Source organism: Epinephelus fuscoguttatus, linkage group LG21, assembly GCF_011397635.1.
Source record: "Epinephelus fuscoguttatus linkage group LG21, E.fuscoguttatus.final_Chr_v1".
In the NCBI taxonomy this organism is placed as follows: Eukaryota; Metazoa; Chordata; class Actinopteri; order Perciformes; family Serranidae; genus Epinephelus; species Epinephelus fuscoguttatus.
The window spans coordinates 25,658,829-25,684,713 of NC_064772.1; the positions used below are offsets into that span (position 1 = coordinate 25,658,829).

The window sequence follows — 25,885 nt, forward strand, 5'->3', positions numbered from 1 at the left end:
AGGGGTATATGCCGTTAATAAAGCATATAGCACAACTGTAGGCTGACTGATAAATGAGCACAAACATGCACTGGCACACACCTCTGCAGCTTCTTGATCTGCTCAGCAAGGCTCTGCTTCTCATTGTTGAGGAGGCTTATCTGGTACTCCAACTCTTGGACGACTTCTGTCTGTTGCTATAGAGGGACAAAAAGATTATACACACACTTTATTACCACAGTCAGAAGCTCAAGAGTTGGTACTCCAATAGGTCGAATCTCTTCACAACGGTAGTATCTCACACTTTATAGAAAGAAGCAGCCACTTTTCATTTAGATCCACAGCCTTTCACTGAAACAATGTGAATGTAGAGGGGGCAATTAGGTTTGTCATTATCATCACTGTAGCTCTGCAGACTGCGTCTTCCACTTTGCTGTGATGCGTCGAAGCATTTGACCTTCGGGGGAAACTGGCACTCTCTCTCAAAGAGTGTGTAAATGCACATGTTCAAATCATTTCTGTCCAATATACAACTTTAAATCATGCAAATAAATTAAGTTTAAGAGTGAGAGCAAAAAAGACGTGTGTCTCTGATCATGAAGTATCCATCTCTACTTTGGAATAGCAGCTTTTGATGCAGCCAAAAGCAAATAACCTGACGGACTCACTCATTAAGGAAAAGCCAAAAGTCCAACATTACACCCATACATGTATGTACACACAGACACACAAACCTGATGTGTGAGGTCAGGCTTCTTTGGGGGATCTTGGGCGATGCAGTTTCCTGGAAGATCGCCGAAATCCACGCCTACTGAAACATCAACCGTATCCCGAGGAGAAGGGAGGGGGGTACCACAGTTCCTGTAAAGCTGTAACAGGTCGGGGGGTTTTGGGATGTTGAGGCCGACGTCATCCCACAACTCAAAGTCCTGGAAATAAATTTAAAAAAAATAATTAAACAAAACTAATTTGTCTCTGAAGTGGGCTTGTCATCTGCATAGATAAAGCACCATGCAGGCTCAGAACAGGACAACTGATTGGAGTTGCTGAATTCATTTATGGTGACATGACCCTACCATAGGTCTTAGACCCGTGCAGTTACAAGCCTGTCCACTTTAGAAAGACTTCGTATTAAGAAGCAGGCAGAAATTGAGGATAAAAAAATGTTAACTCCATTCTGACATTTGTCATTCAGCCTTTAAAACATATAACAGCCATAAATTTTTTTTACCTGATCGTCATTCTCATCAGAGAAGGTGATGGATGAGAGTTTGTATTCGTTTTTTAATAAATATTCATTCACAAGGAAGTTTAAGGCTCTTTTCTCCAGTGGGCGTAAAGGCTCCTGAGACAGAGAGGAAAGAGAAGCTGTGAAATGATTTACTCAAACCTGGCAGTTATATTATCACGGGGGGTTTAAAGGAACACATTTAATCTCTCGATTCATTTGAGAAAAAGAAGAGGAATTCACAAATCTTTTCATTCTCGACACTCAAAGATTCCCCACCTGAATTTCAGGACTCGACTTGAAGTTTTTTCTCTCCTGAGAGGGCACTTCGCTCTCTGAGAAAATTGAGAAGATTACAGATGAGTTTGAGAGGATGCTGAGAGTTATCATCTAGAGGAATTCTCTTAAAACCAAAAAAAGAAAAAGAGAAAAGCTGTAACAAAAGAGGGTTCAGGTGGAGAAGAAGTTAAAAGTACGCCACACCTGCTGCCTGAGTCAAGTTGGCGCGCAGAGCCTGAATGGTCTCCTTTGCTTTCCGTAGCTCAAACTCCAGCACTGGACAGGAAGTGACAACACACACACACACAGGAAATGCATCCAACCAAAGACAGGGAACAAACAAATAAAACAAAGATGGGCATGAAAAACAAAACAACCACACAAAAGATTGTAAGAGTCATAAAACAAAACAAAACAAAAAGGATACATGCAAATCATGGGTCTAAGGAACGCATGCAGCAGAGGATCATGGTAAAGCCGGCTGGATGACAGTCTGTTTGACAAGTGTGTGTAAAGCACTGAGACACATCTCAATGGTAGGATTTCCTGCCCTCATATTCCTCCCATTAATAGCACTGATGTGACTGACTTAAAAATGGGAGTCCAAAGTTACTTTAATTGTAGCTGAGGTGAATAAATATATTCAAGCTACCGAGATGTAGCCTTGATAATCTAGGAGCTGTCTGACAAAGGATTTCTTTCCAGGCAAATGCCTCACTAACAAGTAATGAAATCATTTGGTTTCAAGCCACTCAAGGTCAGGTTTTTACTTCTTCTAGGCCATGTCTAGTCTAACATACTATCAACAACACAATCTAGCTGTTTCGGACGTCTTACACAATCAGAAGCAGCAGACATTTGGGTAAAATTGTTGATTTGTGCATTGAAATTTGAAAGGCTAAACTAACACTGAGTAAAGAAAATAAACACACAAGATTCTTAGACACGCTAGATTAAAAACACACGCAAAAAGTAAGAAGCGATGGAGCAGGAAAACTATGTTGCATAGCTGTGCACTGAAAATCTGCCATCTGACGTGATGCGGTTGATGTCCCCATATCTAATCATGGTCATCTAATGTCTAGGATTGTGGTTCAACAAGTATTGTAGGAGGTTTCATACATAATATACCAGTATGAGACATAAGAGAGCAGATAAAAATATTCATTGCTCTTTAATAATAGTAATTTCTTGTAAGGTCATTGTCAATTTTCTTTTTTCACAACTTTAAGAATACTAAAAAGAGATGACATCAACACATTCGTTGGACTATTTTGACCAAATCCACCCACTCTGACACCATCATCCCAAACCTATCCAGCAGATCAAGAGTGCACAGGATGCAAGCGCAACAAAATGGAAAACCAAGAACTGAATAACGGGGAGAAGGTTTAAAAAAAAAAATAGAAAAATAAAAAAAGCAAAAAGCTAGTCTGGATGGAGTGACTTGTCCAGTATTGTTCACTGGGGTTTGATCAACGTCAGGAGAAAGCCAGAAAACCCAGAGTCAGACAGCTGGGGGCAGGCATCTTGGCGAGAAGAACAGGTCGTGGGGATGAGAGTAAGGGTCGGGTGAAGAGGGAAGAGAGGAAGGGGAAGGTGCCAATTTGATGATGAATAATTTGTAGTTGGGAGCATGGAACCAACATCTCTGCTGCATGGTTTTAACTGAGCCCTTACTATGCATTAATGTACAGTATGCTTTCATAAACTGGTAAAAGTCCCAAACCACAAGCAAGCTAGCTCATTCATTTCAGGCGCATCCACCTACTTCGCTTTGACCTTTACGAAATAGTAATTCTTGTTCTCCTCTCAGTATAGATATTACATCTACTGACATTTACTATTCAGGCATGTAAACAATCATTTAAGAATAAAAGAGGACACTAATTCTCATGCTAAGCAGTCGCGTACAGTACAGAGGGAAAAAACAATCTCATATGAAAAAAGAAAACACAAAAAAAAATGCCACCCAATTGTGCACAAGCCCATAATGCAGTTATGGACCGGGGCTTTTTAGATCTCACTGACTTAACATTTACCAACCAAATGGGTGGATGACTACAGAAAGCTGGCAATGGACAATGGTAACCACTGTGCTGTGTGTGCAGGGCTAAAAGTAATGTTTTCATGTTGGCGATTACAAAATAGAAAGATGAAAGCAGAAGGCAGATTAAGTGAACATAATACGATTAGTCCCCTGCGTGACAGCACTGTCCCTTTCTGCAATACTGTTAAAGTAAAAGGCTTACTCATCTGTTTGTTTTCCTTTTGTCGACACAGCATAAAAAAAAAATTACTCATCATCATCACACAGTATCTGAAAAACAACAAGCTGCTCGTAACTGAGCAGCTGCTCTTAAAACCAGCATTCTGTGATGAGGCGCCATCGGCATTAGGCTCAACTGTTAATGTACTTGGCTAAAACTATCTATTGAGTGTGTCACGACAGAGCCACAGGGGGAAAGGGGTGTGATTTCAAACAATGCTGAGACAGGTCCTGTAGCAAAAATACCTCAGACTGACTCAACAGTGTGAGAGGTGATGGGAGGAGGCTCGAACACCTCTAGCAAGTTAAAGAAAGAAACATACTGTACTGTATGTTGAAAGTGGAACGTGGACAGAGATCCAAGACTTTTGCTATTCTGTTGATTAGCTTTAGCTCTACCTGTCTATTTTAAAAACTCTATGGCAATAAAGCATGATAATAATATTAAAACACAGTGTCACTATTGTTTAGTGTGAATTCTGACATCAAATGTGTCAAAAATAAGCTCCTTATTTGGGCATCACTATGAAAGCAATATCAAAATTAATACATACTTCAGTTTTGTGGTGGCTTGGAAAACACCGACATTACCATTATGCAGGCTTTGATGCAGCTGTCAGGTATTATTCTCTTTGTTTCCATGCCACCCTCCCTTTCTACCATTGCCTATTCGGCGATTTTTTATTTCCCCGAGGTAAACCAGGTCTCTTTGCTTTGAGCACTGACAGCACGGTTCATCTTACCTGCCACCCGCTCGTCCGACTCTCGGTTGCCGTCATCTGAGTAACGGGCGAAGTCCAGAGAGTCCAAGGTGCTGATGCTGCCGGCTCGGTCTGAACAGAGACACAGAGACAAAGACAACAATCAGACATGTATACAATACACACACTTAGGAGTCCACTGTCATGCAGTTTGCAGAGCTTAGAAATGTGACGATGCAGTGATACTTGAGAAATGGACAGGGTCAGCTACACAACAGTAGCCCCGCTGCGGTAGGGATTTAGTATTTTGCACTCTCTTAACCAGTCTGGAAACATGCTGACACTGGGCTTGAGTTACAGGAAGGTGACTAACCACTAGCCCAATCTCCTAAAAAACAGATGGAAACTTTATTAAGTTCAGCTAAAAGCAGAGACCTTTAAAAGCTATGTGGGAAGGTTATACTTCAGCCAAGAAACATATGAGTCACTGCACATGTGGGAAAACAGATCAATCATAAAATGTTAACTTCTCAGTTAATGGAAACGCCAGGTTTCCAAACTAATACCTCCAAACAACAACCTTACATCTGCGTAGGGATGCCAAAAGTATTCACTCAAAACATAGATAATGCTGATACATAAGCATACTTGTGCTCCTATTTCACTGAGGTATGCTGACCTGGTAGCTCAGCCAGTGGTGTTAGTTTTCCTCCACTTCAATACAAGTGCAAGATTGGACTATTTGTTCTCCGATATCAAGATACAGTGGAAGGTCAATCCAAATGTAGCGTGTTTACTAGCTTTAAAACCATGGCTTGTTTTGCAGGCTCAATACTGTGACTCAGTGACCATGTGAGTAATGACGCCGATATTCATTGTTGGCGCAGCAGTGGATATTTTGATTCGGCATTTAATCTTGAGTAAAACCATGCACTGCAGGTCCAGACCTTTGGCTTTAAGGCTACATTAAAGGCAAGGCACATTCAAAAAAGAACCACTGGGTCTTCCTCAATTAGCTGACATCCATTAGTGGCCTTGATTTTTCTGGCCTTGACCTGAGAGTATGGTTTTGCCTGGGTATGATTCACATCAATTTATGCGTGCCTTGCAAACATACATGGTCAAGGTCATGGTCTTTTCTTTTCTGAAAAAAAAAAATAAATAAATAATACCCTCTGAGTGTATTACAACTTGATATTATTCAAATGACCTAGACCTTTCAAAAGGGAAAAGAAGAATGCTGCTTTGATAGTCAGAGCAAGGGAAAATGTCAAAGGATGATTAATGTGTGTGTATGTATAACACTCGACAAGAAATGTGTCTTTCTTTAAATACTAGATGTTAAAGAGAAACTTTGGTATTTTTCAAACTGGACTCTACTTTCCTATGTTTTTGTGTCTAAGTGATTAATGGAGACAACAATGTTTGAAATTGTTTGAGTGTTGAGAGAGATTTACTGGTCCATCTACGTCCAAACCCTCACCTATGGTCATGTGCTCTGGGTAGTGACCGAAAGAATGAGATCGCGAATACAAGCGGCCCAAAACAGTTTCCTCCATGGGCTGGGCTAAGTCTTATAGATAGGGTAAGGAGCTCGGACATCAGGAGGGAGCTCATCCCACTGGTAGGAGGCCCCGGGGCAGACTCAGAACACGCTGGATTTGGATTACATATCTCATCTGGCCTGAGAACGCCTTGAGGTCCCCCAGGAGGAGCTGGAAAACGTTGCTGGGGAGAGGGATGTCTGAGGCGCTTTGCTTGGCCTGCTGCCCCATAACCCAGCCCCGGATAAGCGGATGAAAATGGATGGATGGATGGATGAGAGAGAGCAACGAAAAAAGCTGCATCGTAATCCCTATGGGCAATTGTGCACCATCAAGTGTGTGTTTTTGCCACTGACAGGCTCAAATTGTTATCAGGAGTGTCTGACAACATTACAGAAAGGACCCTAGAAGTCTCATTCCGAAATCTCACGAGAGGTGACCTGTTGCAGAAAGACAACAGTGGAAATGTAAGTGAGAATTCAAGAGAGGAGTGCCAGGACTAGTGTGTGGTGCTGGAGTACGGAGGGCAGCTTAGTGTTGTCTTTAAGATATTCAGTGTCATGGCTGAACATTTAGCTGATTTCAACAATGTGGAAAAGTCCGCCAGATTTCAAATGTGACTACTCCTTGTATGAGACTTGGTTACACACACTAACAAACAGACCGGATCAGGTGAAAGGTAAGAAAAACAAATCCATTTCTCTGTGTGGTTTGTTCTGCAATGTTGTCAGACACTCATAATAATCTTAGCATGTCAGTGGAAAAAACAAGCTCTTTTAATGGACATAAGTTCATGGTGCACATTTGCCCTTAGGGGTTACACTGTAGCCTGTTGCTGCCGCTGTGGCTGCAGTGGTCTCTCTCAAAAAATTGTTCCCATTAGTCACTTAGACACAAAAACATGGGAAAACAGGGCCCAGGTTTAAAAATACTGAAGTTTCCATTTAACAACCTTAATTTGGGGGATAAAAGCATATAAAGTAAATGCTTATGGTTGGTGTGGTTGTGTGTGTGTGTGTGTGTGTGTGTATGTGTGTGTGTCACACGTTCGAATGTATGACCATGTGGCTCCAAAAAGCACACACACTCATTTCAGTGAGAGTTTTTCTGAAATGGCTGTGAGCGTGACAGTGTGTGTGTCATTCTTTCATGCTAATATCAGTTTAACCCCTTTTCCTGTGGGTAACACTTCCAGCGGTCCTTACTTCTTGATAATGTGTGAGGATGTTTGCTGCACTGGGTTTGAAATCTGTTTGGTGAATCAGTGGATAAATAGGGGTTTGTATGCATGTGCGTGTGTGAGAAAAACCTGCAATTCTACAATGTGCTAGAGTGTGCATGGATGTCTTTTGTCTGTGCGCCTAATTTGCAAAAAAGCGAGTATTTCTTCCTGGCTGACCTTTCAGTTCTGTGCCTATGGCATATTGTCTGGGCTGTGATAGATCTGACACTTCAGACTGTCACCTCCTCACTGCACTCCTGCCGGGCAGCTTGTGACAGACACACACACACACCACACACACACACACGTGCGCGCGCACGCACGCACGCACACAAATCCACTCACAGTCTCCCTCTATGCTCTGGAGTACATGAGTGTCACCATCTCACATTCAATCACAAATGAGCCTTTATTTGAACGCTGAATGAAAGAAACTCCTTTGGCTCACTGGTAGTTTGTATTGAAAATACTTATCTTACAAAAACTATTGGAAGGCCAATGAAAGCTTCTTAGAGAAAAGAAAGAGGAAAAACAAACATGATGAAAGGAATTTTTTTCAATGTATAAAAAAAAAAGCAGATAAATTGGAGACAGAGAGAGGAGCAAGAGTTTAGTGCGAGAACAAAGAGATACATTTAAAAAGAGCCGAGACAAATAAGCTAGGAGACAAGAGAAGATGGATGGTCAGGCGGTAGCCAACAAGCTCTTTTAATGGGAAGGATGTTTTGGCAAGACCGTCAGCCATTATGAGAATATAAATGGGATGACACGATGGGGAGCAAATTATAAAGGACGTTCAGGCAGACACACAAACCTGTGCCAACATTCCTCTCACAAAATCAAAAGTATGACAATGTATTCAATGAAATATAACAATGAATAAGCCTGTGTATAAACTGGGCATGCTTGTCAGCACACTATCTGCAAACATGACTTCCATGAATGTATCAGATAGCAGATAGGTAACAAATCGGTGTGACTAACTAACGGTGGTAATTCACAAATGTGGAAAGGTCCCACACAATAATAACCTGTGTTGCTCCACTGCTGAGAAATATGCACTTCTATGCGCACAGAACCACCTGCATTCATTTGCAGAGACACACATAGCTTAATGAAAGGCAGTGTTATGAACAGTCAGGCAGCCGGTGCCGGTCCAGAACTACATGGAGCCTAGCCAACACTCCAGCAATATCATTAATCGCCCTCTCCCGCAATAGCAGCTCCCCGCCCCAGACATAGGAAAGGATGGAGAGACATTATAAAGTGTGGAAACATGAGAAAAGGAGACAGTGCATGTCAGGTTGGACCAGGCGGTGCTCCAAAGGAAAGGGAGAGGTACACATAGTATTGTGTTTGGTTGACCTGGATTGCCAGTGTGCTAACTTTACAGATCTGTAACAGGAAGGCATATAAATAGTGGTTACAAACAACCTTACTTAGAACTAATGAGAAGCTACTACTTTACCAATGTGGAGCAGGAGATGGTAGGTGCCTGCAACTACAAATTTAACTGTCAGATCCATGTCCTGACATTATACAGACACTTTCTGGTATTATGTCTTATGTGGCAAACCACACCATCTTCTTAAATGTGGCAGCTTACTGTCAACCTCATGCATGGCAATCCAAGTGACTCGCATGCTACATCAATATGAGCAAATAACTACCTGGATACGCGATGAGGGATGGAGAGAGAATCATTCATGCTCGCTTGCTGCTAATTAGCAAGGTGGTGAGAGATGCCTTGCTTTGCCATGTGGCTTAGAGCAACAGCTGCAGATATGAGGCTGCTTGAAACACATTCATTATCCATACATATGCTCAGTGAAATCAACTGCTTACAGCGAACACTCACTATGTGTTTGGGTGCTTTTAGATTATCAGAAGAATACGAATCATTATCAAATACCTGAAAAAATATAATAGCACTATACAGTCTAAGCAAACTATCATCACACTCAAATGATGTACCACTTCTTGTATAATGCTTTTGACTAGCTGGACTCCTATCTGTGTGGTTATCATGCTGTGACATGCAATCATATAAAACCCCATGCATCCTTTCAACACTTTCCGAAGGCTACAAAATGTGCAGGCCAAATTTATTTATTTATAAGTGCATCAAAAGTATAGCTTTTTTCTTTAGTAGGGTGTGCAAATCACATTGCCAAAACAAGGCATTGAAAGAGTTGCTATTGTTTGAAAAATCATATTGGAAACTGGCTGCCAAAACATCTTGCTGCTATATTGACAACAGGAGACATTTGATCGGTATCCCGCCCTCCTCAAACATGAGGAAAAAGATCATTCCATTGATCACATGAGGTCTTGGTCATCAGATTATACTGGAAAGAAAAGTGGCATTGTCTTGAGTCCATCGCTTTCTCCGCCATCAACTACCATCGACTGCTTCATTTTTTTCAATCTACATTCTGTTTGGTAGATAAGACTTATCAGGAATCCAGGACTCCACATTCTTAAGAAACCTTTAGTCTTACCAAAAGCTAATAAGGCTGAGATCACTGTTTCTCCATGCCTTTCCTGCCAGTATCACAACAGGGGTGCTGTCAAGACCTGTCATGCTTTTTGAAGACATCCTCATAAAACATTTATTCCGATGCTGTGCTCCAAACCTTTCGGAGGTTTGTATGATAATGCAACCACCAGACCTTTGCAACCAACACACACAGCTCACAGTTGTTTGCTGCTGTGGTCTCTGAAACCCATGTAGAAAGTCAGTCTACACAAATATTTAATCCTGCAGGGTGGGGTTTTATACTGACAGGCAAGTGTTGCAGTGAATCTGACTGGCTGTCATCTGCTATCTACTAAAGCTAACCTCAGGCTAGCTGTCTCGACACACACTCAAGACTATACAATAGTTGACCGAGACATCAGGCTATTGTCCATTGCTACTGAATCCAAATGAGGAAGAATAAATCATCTGGTTATAAAACCAGATCCTCTCTTTTTATAGCATTTATTTATATGCTGTGGCTCCCTCAGCTGGAAAACTGCCAAATGTTTATACAATGAAAATTCATCATCTCGGCCTTATTGCTCAGCCTGAACCAAAAATATAAAAATTACAGTTGCAGCGCCGCCATCGTGATATACATTACATATTGTGAGGCCTTCGGAAACGAATAGGAAGGAAGATATTACGGACTGAAGCGCTGCCTGAAAAGAAATAAAGTATTTATTTAGAGCCTACAGTGTGCAGATCTCCTTTGTGACCATTCGGAAACTAAGACACTGATTTGAATCCTGGAAGTGATGGGAAGGAAATCCTCAAATGATTGACCAAAATTACACTGCACATCTCCAAAAAACTGACAGGAAACACAGCATTTCCAATTCACTCTGCCTTGATACTGACTGCATGCACCGCAGCCAATTTTGGCACATACTGAAAGCAATATTCATTTTGTTAATTTGACACTACAGTCTAAGTGGCAAATCACATCCACTGGTGTGGTACTGCACTAAGATTATCGACAAGATGCAGAGAACATCTGCTTTCATGGAGAGTGATTAATGGATATAATTTTAGTGGCAGGTAAAGGGAGGAGGACACAGTGAAGATCTGTTCAGTTATGTTGAATAAGTGCACAGAACAATGGATACAGGTTTAAGTACATTCAATTCACAGCTAACAGTGCTTCCTGCTTGTGGGTCTCTTGATTGTTTAAAAGATAAGGTGGGTGGGTAACCATCCATATGGGTTACTTACATTGTTCCTGTCCTTTCTCTCCTGGATCTAAGATAAATACGCTTTGACAAGATAGATCCAATCTCTGCAGTGGAAAACACCAAGCTGAGTCATTTTCATTAAAACCTAAGAGTCATTAAGGGGATACAATTTTCAAAATGTGCAGATCACTTTCAAGTCACATACAATCCCCTAATAGTTCATACACTTACACAAGGCTTTCAGACGCTTAATCCTACCTGGCAAATCAAAATAATCTCATGGTGTATTCTTTTTACATTTCTAGCTGTCTTTGAATGCAGCCACTTTGCTTCTTTTACACCAGAGGGAGCGTTATGGTGTCTTATAGGTCTGCGTTAACTGTGAATAGATTTGCTCCACTCACCTCAGTGAAATGCAACCATAAGAAAAGGTTTTGTCAATCACAACTTTATGTTAATACTACTCCTGTTGCTCTACAGCAGGCTTTATGTATTTGTGGCCTGGGCTGTCACCCTGGATACAATTTGCATTGCATGTTTGTTTATTTGTCCAGACATGTCATTCACCACACACAGTAATGCTGCAGGTTATTCCCATACAGTCAGTCCTGTAAGTGGATGTGAATGCTACAGGTTTACACCCTTGGACAATAAACCAAAATAATATTTGTCTCCCTGATCTATTAAAACATCTGATACAAAGCACAAATAAGGCACTGTGATCCTAAGCAAGAGGATGTGGGTTCAAATTAAATTCAGGTTGTATCCTCTTTAGCGTAACCATGACCTCCTATGCAAAAGCAAAAGCAAAACATACAAGCTGTCTCTACTCCTGTTGGCTTTTTCCTGTTCAGCAGCTGATCCTGACCTCTGACCTCCCTCTGCCCTAATGAAATGTGATGTATTTCCCTTCAAGGCTCAATTGCATTAGGATGATTCTTATAGGCCTGTCTTGGTGTCACTCTTCCATCTCATCCAGCTAGGCAGTAAGGTATAGCATCACATTTCTGTGATGATGCAGTGTGTATGTCAGCCAACACAGATCACACACGACACCCGCCTGTTGGCCGTGGGCCCTGAACCAGGAGGGCAGGTGCAGCAAGCGGATAACATTATCTCATGATCGACTGGCTTCCACATCCACTGTTTTAAGCTAACGTTAGCTAGCCAGTGGGCTAACTCTGCAGCATGCAGCAGTACAGACAGAGCTAACTTAGCTGACAGCTACGTGACTAGCACTGGGAGCAGCTAACGTTACTTACTCAATGGTCCTCCAGGTCCGAGTACCTGGTCCTTGGCAGGCGGTGTGCCGCTCTGTCGCTCGAAGTTGCCCGGGTTAGAGAAATAATCCCTCAGCCTCGGGAGCTCTCTGCCTGCTTCCAACAGTTCTGTGTGAAACTCCAGGGCCGTGAGAATATATTGGTCCCGTAACAGCTGAGCGGCGATAACATCCACTGATATCCGTGTCTCGGCGGTGCCTGCCATAGCGGCGGTGGCCGCGACCGAGCCCGAGCCCTCACCGCTGGGGCTCGTCCGGTTGCTAGACAGCAGAAGCGTTGGAGGCTCGGCGTCCGCTGGCGGAGAGAAAGGATTACCTGGCGGCGGCCCCGGTGCCCCGTCACTCGGGCTTCTCTCTGTGTCAACTGTTTCATTGGGGCGCCGTTCAGCCTCTTCCTCGGAATCACTGAGATTAAACGGGTTGACCGACGCCATTTTTGCACTATAAAGATTTTTAGCCAGCTAAGCTAATCAGAACCGCGTCTTCCTGAATGGATAGTAAGGCTAGCTATGGTTTGGTAGGTGGATTTGATAAGGAGGAAAAAATGCGAAGCTGTGATTGGTCAAATTGGAGAGACGTTCCCTCAAAGCCCGCCCCTTTTATGGAATAAAGGAAAATGATTGGCTAATGTCGAGACAGAAAGGAAAACTGGGCAGGGCGCATTTGACAGCTGATAGCTAGCTAGCTAGCTAGCTAATGTTTTATCAAAGAAAAATGAGACTGTGAAAATAATGTTTTCCAGCGAAACTGCTCCGTAACACATATTGTAAGATAATGCGTCGCAATTAGTTTTTTATAAAATGTTTGCGTTTGGCAAAAAAAAAAAAAATGTAAAAGAAAGCTAGCTCAATATATGTTAACTACAGTACCCACAATACCGCTGCAACGTACATACGTCTACGTAAACCGTCAAAGTCACAACACGGAAGTGGCTGCTCATGCTACCTGAATTTCTTGTACTAATCTTCTTATGTAGCAAGACGGACAGTTGGTTTCGTAAAAGGACGCACGTAAAGATTACGTGGATCTTGTTTCGTACAACAACGCCTTAACCTGTCGGATTTTCTGGACATGTAATCGGTTATCTACGAAGATCAAATGGGATCTGAATCAGGTGAACGGGCGCAATGACTGTAATGTTAGATTGTTCTGCCCTCCTGTTCATTCAAAAACGAGACAGCGTCCCCCGTTTCTATGGGCAGATCTTTCTGACGTTACGCACAGGTAATTATTTTTGCATGACCTAAAGATATGACTGCTTTATTTTAAACAAGCTTCAATAACTAGTGGCCCATTAGGTGACTTAACACTGAAATGTACCCTAATTATTAAAGTCATTTCTGCACCATGCACCTAATGGCATATGGTGACTGATGGATTACCCCTGCCCTTAAGCAGTACTTTACATGGCACACATTCTAGCTTATCCAGTCTATATTATACTAAACCTTTCTAAAACCTGCTTCTACATTTGAACTAACCTCTTAATCCTGAACTGTATGACTTAATGTTTGCCCATAGTCATTTTCAGTATGTCTTTATTTCTATGTCTCCTTCCTCTTATCTTCTTTCTCTTGCAAACACAATCAATCTGCATTCTTCCTCCGGTTGCTCTGCAGACCCAGCTCAGCGTTGACACTCAAAATGCGGATGATCACCTTCTTCCTGGTTGGACTGACAGTCCATGTGGTCTTCTTCCTCTCCATCTTTGACATCTACTTCACCTCTCCCCTGGTCCATGGCATGACCCCGCAGGTCACACCGCTGCCACCCCCTGCATCCAGACTGGTGTTAGTGGTGGCTGATGGTCTCAGAGCAGACAGTCTCTTCACACTCCTCCCCAACGGCTCATCCAGGGCCCCATACTTGAGGTTAGGAAACCGGTACAGAGCACACCACATTAAAGCTCACAAGCTTTTATGTGGTGTGCCTGTCTCTGTATCAATTACTCCAGTACAGGTGTTATTCTGGATAGTTTTCTTTAGTGCTTTGCAACTCCTCATTAGCTGGTGTTTGTGTGTGCACATCTGTGTGTGTTTCCTGATATCAGGAGGGTGATGGAGGAGAGTGGCACCTGGGGTGTATCACACACTCGCGTGCCAACTGAGTCTCGCCCCGGTCACGTTGCTCTCATCGCTGGCTTCTATGAGGATGTTAGTGCTGTTGCTAAAGGTACAGAAAAGGCTACGTGAAAGATTAATAACTTGTGATACTGTTATATCTGTTTGTGAATGCAAGTGCAATGACCTTTTGTGTGTGTGTGTGTGTGTGTGTGTGTTCAGGGTGGAAGGAGAATCCTGTAGAGTTTGACTCAGTGTTTAATGAGACCAGACACACCTGGTGCTGGGGCAGCCCTGATATCCTGCCAATGTTTGCTAAAGGTATACAATTACACACAACACAATCAGAACCACCAGCCTAATCAATATAAAAGCAAACAGTCACAGATAAAGTCTGTATCAAAAATCAGAAATTTAAGCTCAGTAACATTACATGCTGTGGTTCTTCCAGGTGCCAGTGGAGACCATGTGTATACTCACACATACCCAGCACAGGAGGAGGACTTTGCATCCACAGATGCCTCCAGGCTGGACAGCTGGGTGTTCACTCAAGTCAAAGTATGGTAGTGGAAGAACTAATGATAACCATGCATGTTGTGATGAATCTGTTGATAATATGTAATAATTAAGTCATAGAATTTTAGATAAATTACTGGCTTGTGTAAAACCCATCTCTCTACTTTCATATTGTCAGTTATTGCAGCAAGGGTCACGGGTTATTATAAAGTTATGTTTGTTGTTGGTTGTCACATAATGCACTTTCATGTCGCAAAATGTGAAGCCACGTGGAGTCATTACAATAGCTTTTAGTACATCTGCTACAAGCCTTTCTACAAGACTCTCTTGTTGCTATCAGTGAGGATTTGCACATTGCTAGCTTGACTGAATCCATCTACCACTTTATTTTTCTTCCCACACTAGTCATTCTTTCAGTCCGCAAAGTCTAACTCCAGTCTGAGGGCCAGTCTGCTCGAAGATAAGAACGTCCTCTTCCTGCATCTGCTGGGCATCGACACAAACGGACATGCTCACAGACCAATGTCAAAGTAAGAGAAACGCTATTAGGATTTGTTGTTGTCTGATTGCACTTCAAAAAACCTAGGTAGTAATAACTTTATTTTGTATTTGTCTAGGGAGTACTTAGATAATATTGGTCTAGTGGACACTGGTGTAGCCGAGTTGGTGTCTATGGTAGAAGACTTCTTTGGTCATGATGGCAGAACGGCCTATGTGTTCACCTCCGATCACGGCATGACAAACTGGGGTAAGACTCTCGTTTGTGTATGTGTGCAATAAAAAAATCTGTTCATCAGCATATGAATTCACTGGAGTATTTAATATCATCTGTGTGTCTCCAGGTTCACATGGTGCAGGCCATCCCTCTGAGACACTCACCCCTTTAGTGGTGTGGGGAGCAGGGGTTCATAATGCCCACAAAGTTACTATACCCCAACCGTACAATGATAGCTTCCTACAAGGTGGGTGCTAATCTCATGTACTCGCTTCTGTTTCTCAAGCAGGTGTTTTTAGCTTTAGTTTAGGACCCAGGTTCCTCTACGCCCCCTAAAGACGATTTCAAAAATACATATATTATTGGGCAGAGTGGAATTTAGTTTTTTATTTGCATTTTTCGCGTCTACGTCGTTGTCATGATTTTTATCCCTGCTGTCTCTCTCAGACTGGAATCTGGAGCACCTTCGGAGAGTTGACGTCAATCAGGTAAGGCCCGTGGCCACTGTCATCAATTATTGCCATGTAATATAAAATGCCAAAAAGCAGTGATATGACACAACAGCAGTAGTAAACTGAAATATGATCTATTTTTTCATTGTTTTCTGCAGGCAGACATCGCTCCCCTCATGGCTTCTCTCATTGGTGTGCCCTTTCCTGTCAACTCTGTGGTAAGTCCAGAAAGGACAAAAGAAACGTTCTAGTCATTTTCATCCTGCAAAGTTGAATCTAAGTGTTCACGGCTTCACTAAAGTTGTCGAAAAGGGATTTTAAAAGTACAAAATTGTGTGTTCAAACACCTTAATGTGTATTTGTGTCTCTTCAGGGTGTGTTACCTCTTCTCTACCTTAACAATAGTGACCAGTTCAAGGCAGAGAGCATGTACACTAATGCTATTCAAGTACTGGAGCAATACAAGGTATGAAAGCATTCAGCTCTGCTATTACTGATGTGCTTCATTGTTGAACTCAAATAAATATGCAAATATTAATAGCGATAAATAAGCAACAATATTGTCAGTTGGAAGTATACGACCAGTCAGATGTATTTGATTCATACCGATAACTTCCAAATGATAGATTTAAACACTGTGTCATTTTTAACTTGTGAGTTGTGGAAGGCCTTTCGCTGCACATGTCTATGAATCCATAGTGACTGAGCGGTTTATGTTTTTATAGACGAAAATGACGCAGAAGAAGGAGACAACTTTGCCTTTTTTGTTCACCCCATACCAGTAAGTACAGTTAGTGACTTGTAATAATTGTGAATTAGTGAATTAACGACATTACCTTTTATGTACAAAGTGTGCAAGGCTTGGACAGATATATTTCCGTAAGACTATCAAAGGCTGCAAATGCTGAGGTACTTTATTGCAGGTCCATGCAAAATAATAAGCAGCGCAATGTGCTGATATTATTGTGGTTGTGTAAATATGAAGGCAAATGAAGTACGTTTCATTCGGTCAAAAAAATAATAATTCCAGACCACATTTAAATGCAATTTCATGCACTCTGTCTTTATTGCCTCGTCGTCTCACTATTTTCCCAGACTACTGACTGAGTCAAAACAAGCGGAAATCATCCACAAGGCCAGAATACTGATTCAGCTGGAGAAGTATGACGATGCTGTGAGTATTTGGGAAGGGACAGCCTGCAGCTTACATACTAATATACATGATTGTATAATATTCAGCTGATGTTGCAGTATAAAGTTAGTTCTTTTCATTCCTCCTCACCTGTCTCCTGTCAGATCTCCCTGTGCCGCTCTCTCATATCCCACGCTCTGGATGGCTTGGTCTACTACCACACCTACGACAGGTTCTTCCTGGGTTGCAGTGTGGTGCTGGGATTTGTAGGCTGGACCTCATATGTCGTCCTAGTCATACTGAAGACTCACGCCAGCCTCAATAGAAACCCGAGCCTCCTCAAACAGGTCAGGCCACTACTGTATAATCGGTCTTTCTTTGTCTCCAAAGATTCCCTTTACTTAGACAAGTTTATAAAACTTGAATGTCTTGTTAAATTACATTTTTTGTTGGTGCTCTGCTCCTGTGTATGTGCACAGACTCCCAGCCATACCCTGGCGAGGCTGTGTGTATTTGTGACGGTGGTGATCACCGTGTTCCTGCTCATCCAAAGGAGTCCCCTCACTTACTATGTTTACTGCCTGCTGCCTGTGCCTGTGTGGTACTCTGTCCTTAAAGAGTAAGTAACACACATTTCAGATAAAAGCATGAAACACATATGCACACACACGTTACACTCTAGTCAAACAAATGTGTGTAGCTCCTGAACGCTGGTCTCAGAGAGTGGGCGAGCAAACACACGCAGGGAGATCTCAGCAATGAATGAATGCAGCAGTTTTCATTGAGTGTAATTTAGCTCAAACATACTTGGCCATGCATGTGTGGCACAGCTGCAGTGAGGTGTTAATTAGATCCTTTGAAGTGGTTTTGTGTCCATTCGTGTTTTAATGGATGAAAGGAAGGGTCTTTTTTTCCTCTCCCTTGTACCACAGGAAAAATAATCTTATTAATGGTCCATTTTAGGTCTGGGACGCTCACAGATTTGGTCCGCTCAGCTCCCTCTCTGCCGCTGTGGAAGTGTTTTGGCTATTTTGTGCTGGTGGCGTTTGGGATCGAGCTTCTGGTAGGAGTCTTTAATGTCTTCTAACGGACAGTCAGAGGCATATATGTGCATCAGAACACTGATACACATGCAGTACATATTACAAATTGTTCATTATATATAGGACTTAGTGTGTGCAGTTTGAGGTGATGCTGTAATGTGGATGACAGCTTACCTTTGCTGCCCTCAGGTGGTGAGTTTCTTCCATCGCGCCATGTTGACTGTGGGCCTGGCTGCCCTCTCTGTGTGGCCCTTTCTGACTGGAATTTTTGGCAAGGCTAAGGTAACTACAGTGCATCACAGATCACCGCTTCAGCAGTCATGGTACACAGGGGGAAAGTCTTGGTATTTGAATATTTACATACCTGAAAAGGTTATGGAAAATGATGTGTCATCGAGTTTGGGAATACAAGGTACAGTCTCCTGCAAATGAAGCGTTAACACAGAGGCGCATTTCCTGTTCCTGGAAATATTGACAAATGAATTTTCAGCCACCAAACAGACAAATTGGTGATTTAAAATAAGTGAATTCGTCCAGCGAACACAAATGTGTCATAACCACAGTCGGCAGATAATGAAATCAGAATAATTCAGTTTTATTAAGATTGTGATCAGTGACTAAACCTGTTTTTTTCTTAGATTTGCATCATCAAATTTTACATCATGACCTGGCATATCACATATTTTATGCTTTTATGAATCCTAAAATCAGCTTTCTTTACTTTTCTGCATTAACATATAATGTATAAAACATACAGAAGTACATATATTTGAAGCAAAATTGCACACAAAAAAATCACAAAAAAAGTGAGCATGTTATTGTAAAGTATAGTTCTTGCACACATTTTGTGATACATAGTTTGTTAAATTATGAGATCACGTACAGTATCTAAGTGTATGACCTCATTGTCTCTGTGTAGTTCCGTTCACTGAGCTGGTGTCTGGGCTGCCTGTGCTTGGCTGCGTTCCCCTTGATGCCAGTCGTGGGCAGAGAGTCAAACATACATCTGGTGTGAGTGCTTCCTCTATTTGCTTACATTTATCAGAAAGTTTACCACAGTGTCCCGCCGTGGCAAAACTCAGAAGCCAGGTTAACCTCAGTCAGTTGCAAGGAAATAGATTTAATCTCTCTGTACTTAGGAAATCTTAGAGCTCATCGCAGAGTTGTGAAATGCGTTTGCAAGAAATCTTTTAAAGATGGGTTATATGGTTGCAGTGGTTCAGTATCCTTTGTGATACCAATACACGTGCTTTAAAATATGTCTAACATAAAATAATAATATTAAAATGAACTGTGTTGCATGTCTGAGTCAAAAACACACACAGGCTGTCTGTTAGAAATGTGTAGTCTTCAACACCAAGCCGAAATAACCCTGTTGACGTCATCAGAGCTATTTTCTGAGACTTCACCCAGAGCCACAGAAGACATACAGCTACTTCCACAAGCTAAGCAGGACTCTCTGTAACAAGCAAACTGCATACAGTATGTAAAGCTGTTTGTCATGACCATTCTATAATAATAAGGCGACGTATGATGTTTGTTTGCTCAGCACCTGTGCAGGTCTACTCACTCTCTTCACCTCAGCCTGTTACCTTTGGTCATCACGGCAGAGAACACCACTGTACGTCAGTGACAGACAGCAGTTTGTCACCCAGGTAACTACGGCACGTCACGTTGTATGTGCGAGTGTGCCTGTGTGTGATTGTGTCATTCCATTTTCTAAAAATAAAAGATTACCTGTCAAACTCCACAACAGATGTTCCACGTGGCGGTGTGTGCGTACGTGCCGTCCCTCACACACTCCAGCCTGCAGCAGAAGCAGGGCCTGCCGCTTCTTAATCAGATCATCAGCTGGGCCACGTTAGGTAGGTGGACGTGAGTGGGCACTTGCAATCTTTTCATGGTCAACACCTTAGAATATCCTGGGGAGACTATAATCACATTTATGTGTCAGTGATGTCACCTTTTAAAATATTGATCAGGGATTTGTCCACCTGGGGTTTCACCTCGCTGTATTTGCATTTTTATCTGCGTGCAATTTTCGTAGCTTCGTCTGGGATGTGTGCTGCTTTTGTAGAGGCACATGGTCCCTACCTATGAAGTCCTTTACGTTCAGGTGTGCGCTGTGCCCAGGAACGTCCTGAACATAGTAAAAGAAGAAGAAAATAAGAAATCACAGGCAAGGGCAGGATTTCTGCAGATGAATAGACCACCACACTCTTCTACTGGGTCATAACTGATTATTGAGAGAAATTACATTTGTATGAGTCTATACAATGTTATATACCTGGCTAAAATAGCACGTCCTGTACTATATGCCCTTCTAGCTGCAGCACGCCTCACCTATCCTGGGGCTGGGCAATGTAATGACTATGTATGATACATTTTCAAGCAAGATACAAATTCAGGCAACACAGTCTATATCAATATAGGGTCAAGTTGCATTGCATAACGCATACCAGTGTGCATCTCTCGTGTCACCTTCTCCGCACAGCTCCGCCCCGCTCACTCACTCACTCACTCACAAGTTCTCCAGCAACACTCAGAGACACAGAGCTGCTCCTCTGTTTAATCTGTCTTTTAATTAATCTACAGTGTGACATCGGGCTATGTGCTGCACGTGCTCCGCTAAATCAGTCTGTGAGATGAAATTACAGCAGCACACGTGCAATGCAGCACTGCGCTGCTAGTGTATGAGGTGGATCATTGCGCTGTTCTCCTTGGTGGTTGCAGTCTGTTTTGTAACATGGAGACAGCGGCAGGATGCAGGCGACAGATCTGTTGATGCTATGTGCGTAAATAAAAAGATTGAAATCATTTTCCAGCGCTAGATTCATTTGAAAGGCCATGGAAAGATTTTTAATTGTTTCAAACCTACTCCATACTTTTATACTCATGTTACAGTTTTGCGTGCTGTGCTGCAAACCTGTAAACCTCTGTAGCTCCAGTGCTGTGTTCAAAAAGTTAACATACAGCCCTGCTATTTATTTTATATAATGTTTCATTTACATGTTGTGCAGCTGTATATTTTCAAACAGGGGAATAAAACCCCTGTCTTTGCATTTAACTTTGATCACAGTCTGTTTTTATAAAAGTGTTTGTGACGTCTCAAATGTGGCTTTGACTTGCAACTGGAAACAAATACAGAGATATATATCGTGTATCACCATTCTGTAATTACCTAGGTATGAATTCTTGTCCTTATCATCCAGCCCTAACCTGTCCCTTGTCTTTTCTCAGCATCTTCTATGCTGGTTCCACTGCTGAGCTCCACGCGCCTTTTCCACCGACTCCTCAGCATATTCCTCTCCCTCACAGCCACATACTTACTGCTCAGCACCGGGTGAGACAACATATTACACACACGCATCATGCAGCTGCAGCAACACGTCAAATTAAGCCCCGTGCAGTGTTTTATCATCACAGTTAAGCTATGTGTTTTCTCCCACCCAGGTCAGAGGCACTGTTCCCCCCGGTGCTATCTTGGTTGATGTTTGCGTGGATCAACATCGAACAGGAAGCTATGCTCGCGCAGGGTGTCTGTGGCAGACAAGAGGTAAAAAACCATCTGCTGTGTGTTTCCAAAGTTAGATTTGGTAGAGTGGTGTGAACTGCAAGACTGAATGAGATGCAAATTTCACAAGTGAGACAAGTGTGTTTCTGTGGGCTTCTGCAGACTGTAGCTACCACTATTTTACACACACTGGCCTCTCTGAGCGGAGGTGTTTTATTTATATAGGCACATTTACACCTGTTTATTTAATATAAATATATTCCGAAGCCTCTGCTTATCCGTTCTTAAGTGTTCTGGTGTTAACATTTTTCTGCTATTCACTCCTTTAATGGCATTTCCTTAATGAAACAAACGGGGAAATCCCTACACATGATAACATACTGTAATCTATGAACACAGATGTACAGATGTCATAATGTACATAAAGCCTCAGCGCTGATTGTTCTTTATCGTGTTCGGGTGTGTCTGTGAATGTGTATGAATGGGTGTACGGTCACGCTATTGTGTGTTTGTCTTTCAGCTCTCCACTATCGATTTCTCCGCAAACATCGACATCACCAAGATCCGACAGCTGAAGCTGGATGACATCAGGCGATCGTATTTTTTTGTATCCGTTTCTCAGAGTCTTTTCAACAGTGACATCAGCTAAAGCACAAATAAATAACCACTAGTGTTTCTGCCTCAGTGGAGTCATGTACTTTCCTTGACTGTACGTTTTCTGTCAGGTATTTTTTATAATAACCGCTTTCTTCGGCACAGGGAACATAGCTTCCATTAACAGGTATGTAGGCCTTTGTATGCAGATGTATTTGTGTGTGTTCAGTGACGGGAAGTTGTCTTAAGGGGGGTTGTGTGGCTTTGCATGTTCATCATGGGTGAAGTGAATGTGGGGTAAAAGGTTGATTGGTGATGTGTGCTTTTTTTTTTTTGATTATAGGAAGGATGTAAGTGATCTGTGGGGGGAAAAAAACAGTAGACTCATACTGTCTTTGCAATGTTGTGTAGACCAGCCAATCGTTTTTGTAGTCCATGCCTCAGGTTACAAAGATAAATAAATCTATGCAGGACAGATTTGTGCTCTGAATGAATGACTCTACAGGTTTTGAAGTCATCTGCAGTCACTTCCTCTGCTTCTCTCTCCTAGTTTTGACCCAGCATCTGTTTATTGCTTCCTCACCGTCTTTAACCCCTTCATCATGGGAGGGCTGATGATGTGGAAGGTATATTTCTAACACTTTCCTTTTATGGTATATGCCGTGTACCCACTCATCAAGTTTTGTTTCAGCTCAAGAAGTGAGTTCCCAAGAAAGGGAAGTAGTCTTGCAGAAGGCGACGAGTCATAATCTATCGATGCATCTGTTGATGTGTGGGAAATGTGCTTCAATTAATTTCCCCGTCCTTCGTTACATCTGAAATGTCTCGTCCTTTGTTCCTCCAGGTTATTATCCCGTTCATAATAGTGATGTGTACGTTTGAGACCATCCAAGTTGCAACACAGCTCTCATCGAGAAGGTAACTCCTTTAAAATAAGATAGCCAACTGTCACGAGCCTTTATCATTGATCTGATCACTGATCTATAGTACATCCTGTAAACTACATCATCTCTTAATGTCAGATCCATGATCGCCTCGCAGACGCCAGCAGAAGTGTGCATGTCATCTTGTATACAGTTTAAATTTAAAATAGCTATTTGCATCTTAGACAGAATTTGTGTCAGGTGTAGATCTTAAACCACATGTCAACTCAAATAACTAAATAATATGTGCCTTTCATTTCGTGGTTTATGGTGTGTGAAGAGGGTTTCAATCTACTGTTCGTACTGTACGAGAAGTAGACGTGCCGTTGTGGGTGTTAAATGCGAGAGATCTTGCTTATAGTGCTTTCTCACCTCTGTGCTTGTGTATTCCTCTCTTCTAGTTTGTTCCTCATTGTTCTGGTCATCTCCGACTTGATGGCTCTGGTAAGGCTGTCTGAACGGTTAAAAAGAGTTGAGTGATGGTTTAAAGCAGTGGTTCCCTTCTGGTGGGTTGTGGGTCCATTCTGAATGGACTGCAAGTGACTCGCACGTGTCACGTTTGTGAGTGACTAACTTAACAGAGACAGCAAACTAGCTCAACAACATGGCCAAACACAAGTATGACCAGTTGGGAGCCACTGGGTTAAAGGGACAGTTCACCCCAAAATCAAAAATGCATATGTTTCATCTTACCTGTGGTGCTACTTAGCCATCTAGTTTTGGTGTGACTTGCCGTGCATCTGTGGAGGTCTGTGGATTATCTTGAGTAACCAGGTCATGGTTTCAGAGACAGTGCTGTTGAGTTTTTCAAATTTATTTTTTGCATTTTATGCACCACAAGTCACATCTTGTGCCGTTATATTTGAGAGAAGGCCAGACATCTCTATGGTAGACAGATGAATTTATTTATTTCATTTTGTTTTAATGTTATTTAAAATATACAGTTTAAAACATCATACAACCACAACAAACTATAAACATTGAAGGCACAATAAAATACATAAACCACAATCCACCACAGGTAAGAGGAAACTGTCCCTTTAAAGGTGGACTGTGACATTCCTTGTCAAATTATTTTTGTCTTCTATCTCCTCCATCAAAATCAATTTTTAACTCGCTCTTCCTCTCCTCAGCATTTTTTCTTCCTGGTGCAGGACTACGGCAGCTGGTTGGACATTGGCACCAGGTAAGTTAACTGAGTTATACACTGCTCTAAGTCTTAATTAATAACTTGACTCATATGCACACACTGTCCCTCTTCCACCCATGTGACTTTTTTCAGCCTCTATTTTTATTTGTGATGCATACACATTAATATGCTCAACCTTTTCCTCTGTGTCTTTCAGCATTAGTCATTATGTGATAGTGATGTCGATGACCATCTTCCTGATGTTGCTCAGTGTGTTCACACACACTCTCACCTCACAAAGACTCATCCTGTGGAGGAGACCCAAGATGCACTTCCCCTAAATAAACACGCGTTCGTGTGCGCTTGTGCATCCGCACATACTAGTGAAACCAAAATGTTTAGTATTTATTTGACTTTTTTAGATAACTTTAATTTAGCATTTGCCTTATTGAGCCAGAGTTTGTTTATTTAAGATATGGGATGTTATTTTGGGACGTAATACACGCCACTTTGGAAATCCCCTCTCATGTATGTCATTTGTAGTCAGATACTTTAAATCATCCTCTTACAACTGCTTAAAAAATTGTACCACAAACATGACTATGGCTGAAAATTACATGATAGTCTTACATAGAGAATTACTTAAAAGCCCAATATCACATATTACAATTTGCCTCAGAGGGCTTTACAACATCCCTCTGTCTTTGATCCTCACAGCGAATAAGGAAAAACTCCCTCAAAAAAACCCTTTAACAGGGGAAGGAAGGAGCAAAGGAAGGAGGGAAGAGAAACTGAGGAGGGATCCCTCCTCCGGGATGGACAGACATGCAACATTCTCAGTAGAAAATACTGTCCATAACAGTTCCTTCCTTGTATTCATATAAAATAACCACTTACTTAGTGGCTTAGTGGTAGAGCAGGCGCCCCATGTACAAGGCTGTTGCTGCAGCGGCGCGGGTTCGACTCCAGCCTGTGGCCCTTTGTTGCATGTCACTCCCTCTCTCTCTCCCCCTTTCACACTTGTTTGTATAAAATAAAGGCTAAAAAATGCCCCAAAAAATATCTTAAAAAACTGCTCAGATAGGTGGTTTTGAAAAGGACATTTTCTGGAATGGCGTAAGACTTTTGCACACTTCTGTTTGCACTGTATTCTTCTGTACACTCAGTGACTGTTCCAGCATCATTGTTTCTACATTAATCATTGATGAACTGACTAAGACCACTTGAATATTTGACTGTAAATTACGCCTTTGCCAACGGTGCTGATTTATGATCCACCAAAGAAAGGTAACGTCTCCAACTCTTTAAGTGTGTAACAATGTTTCCTGTGAAGCTGCCTAAAACACATCTTGGCTCAGAAGGAAAAGGGATGCTATTTTTATGTACCGTGTTTTTTTTAACTTATAAAAATAAAGGAGTGGAATGGAAAACGAAATTTCCATAAAGGGGACCAGAGTATTGTACTTACTGCAACCATTGACAGAATTAAACTAGGAACAAGTGTAGTTATTGTGCTCTGTGTTTGCACGTCAGAGAAGCTGTTGCCATGGGCTCGGCTTCGAAAATCTGGGAAGTTAAGAGTACAGGTGCACACTAGGATTGTATTTAAG

At 42.0% G+C, this 25,885-nt stretch overlaps 2 protein-coding genes across 7 annotated transcripts in view; one reads left to right on the forward strand and one right to left on the reverse strand.

Moving 5' to 3' along the window:
- relch (RAB11 binding and LisH domain, coiled-coil and HEAT repeat containing) overlaps nucleotides 1-12,709 on the reverse strand; it is a 42,446-nt gene extending 29,737 nt beyond the window's left edge. For 4 of the 6 annotated variants that reach the window (XM_049564943.1, XM_049564941.1, XM_049564940.1 and 1 more), the window contains exons 1-7: nucleotides 12,181-12,709; nucleotides 4,499-4,588; nucleotides 1,691-1,762; nucleotides 1,487-1,542; nucleotides 1,211-1,324; nucleotides 714-908; nucleotides 82-176 (exon numbers count right to left, since the gene is read on the reverse strand). In XM_049564943.1, the coding sequence (XP_049420900.1) occupies nucleotides 82-176; nucleotides 714-908; nucleotides 1,211-1,324; nucleotides 1,487-1,542; nucleotides 1,691-1,762; nucleotides 4,499-4,588; nucleotides 12,181-12,631 (1,073 nt within the window). In that variant the 5' untranslated portion in view covers nucleotides 12,632-12,709. The remainder of the gene's footprint in view (nucleotides 1-81; nucleotides 177-713; nucleotides 909-1,210; nucleotides 1,325-1,486; nucleotides 1,543-1,690; nucleotides 1,763-4,498; nucleotides 4,589-12,180) is intronic. The other 2 variants (XM_049564945.1, XM_049564944.1) reach the window with 1 other exon arrangement.
- A 354-nt stretch (nucleotides 12,710-13,063) lies between these two features.
- On the forward strand, nucleotides 13,064-25,725 carry pign (phosphatidylinositol glycan anchor biosynthesis, class N). The gene is made up of 29 exons (XM_049565411.1): nucleotides 13,064-13,421; nucleotides 13,817-14,068; nucleotides 14,248-14,369; nucleotides 14,480-14,578; nucleotides 14,709-14,815; nucleotides 15,179-15,303; nucleotides 15,391-15,521; nucleotides 15,616-15,735; nucleotides 15,936-15,976; nucleotides 16,099-16,158; nucleotides 16,314-16,406; nucleotides 16,666-16,721; nucleotides 17,036-17,114; nucleotides 17,237-17,419; nucleotides 17,552-17,691; nucleotides 18,036-18,135; nucleotides 18,305-18,397; nucleotides 19,035-19,126; nucleotides 19,665-19,770; nucleotides 19,872-19,980; nucleotides 21,356-21,458; nucleotides 21,569-21,671; nucleotides 22,150-22,236; nucleotides 22,355-22,410; nucleotides 22,774-22,849; nucleotides 23,068-23,141; nucleotides 23,548-23,590; nucleotides 24,280-24,332; nucleotides 24,493-25,725. The coding sequence occupies exons 2-29, from the start codon at nucleotides 13,842-13,844 to the stop codon at nucleotides 24,614-24,616; spliced, it is 2,802 nt and encodes a 933-aa protein (XP_049421368.1). The 5' UTR covers nucleotides 13,064-13,421; nucleotides 13,817-13,841; the 3' UTR covers nucleotides 24,617-25,725.
- Nucleotides 25,726-25,885: the final 160 nt, after the last annotated feature.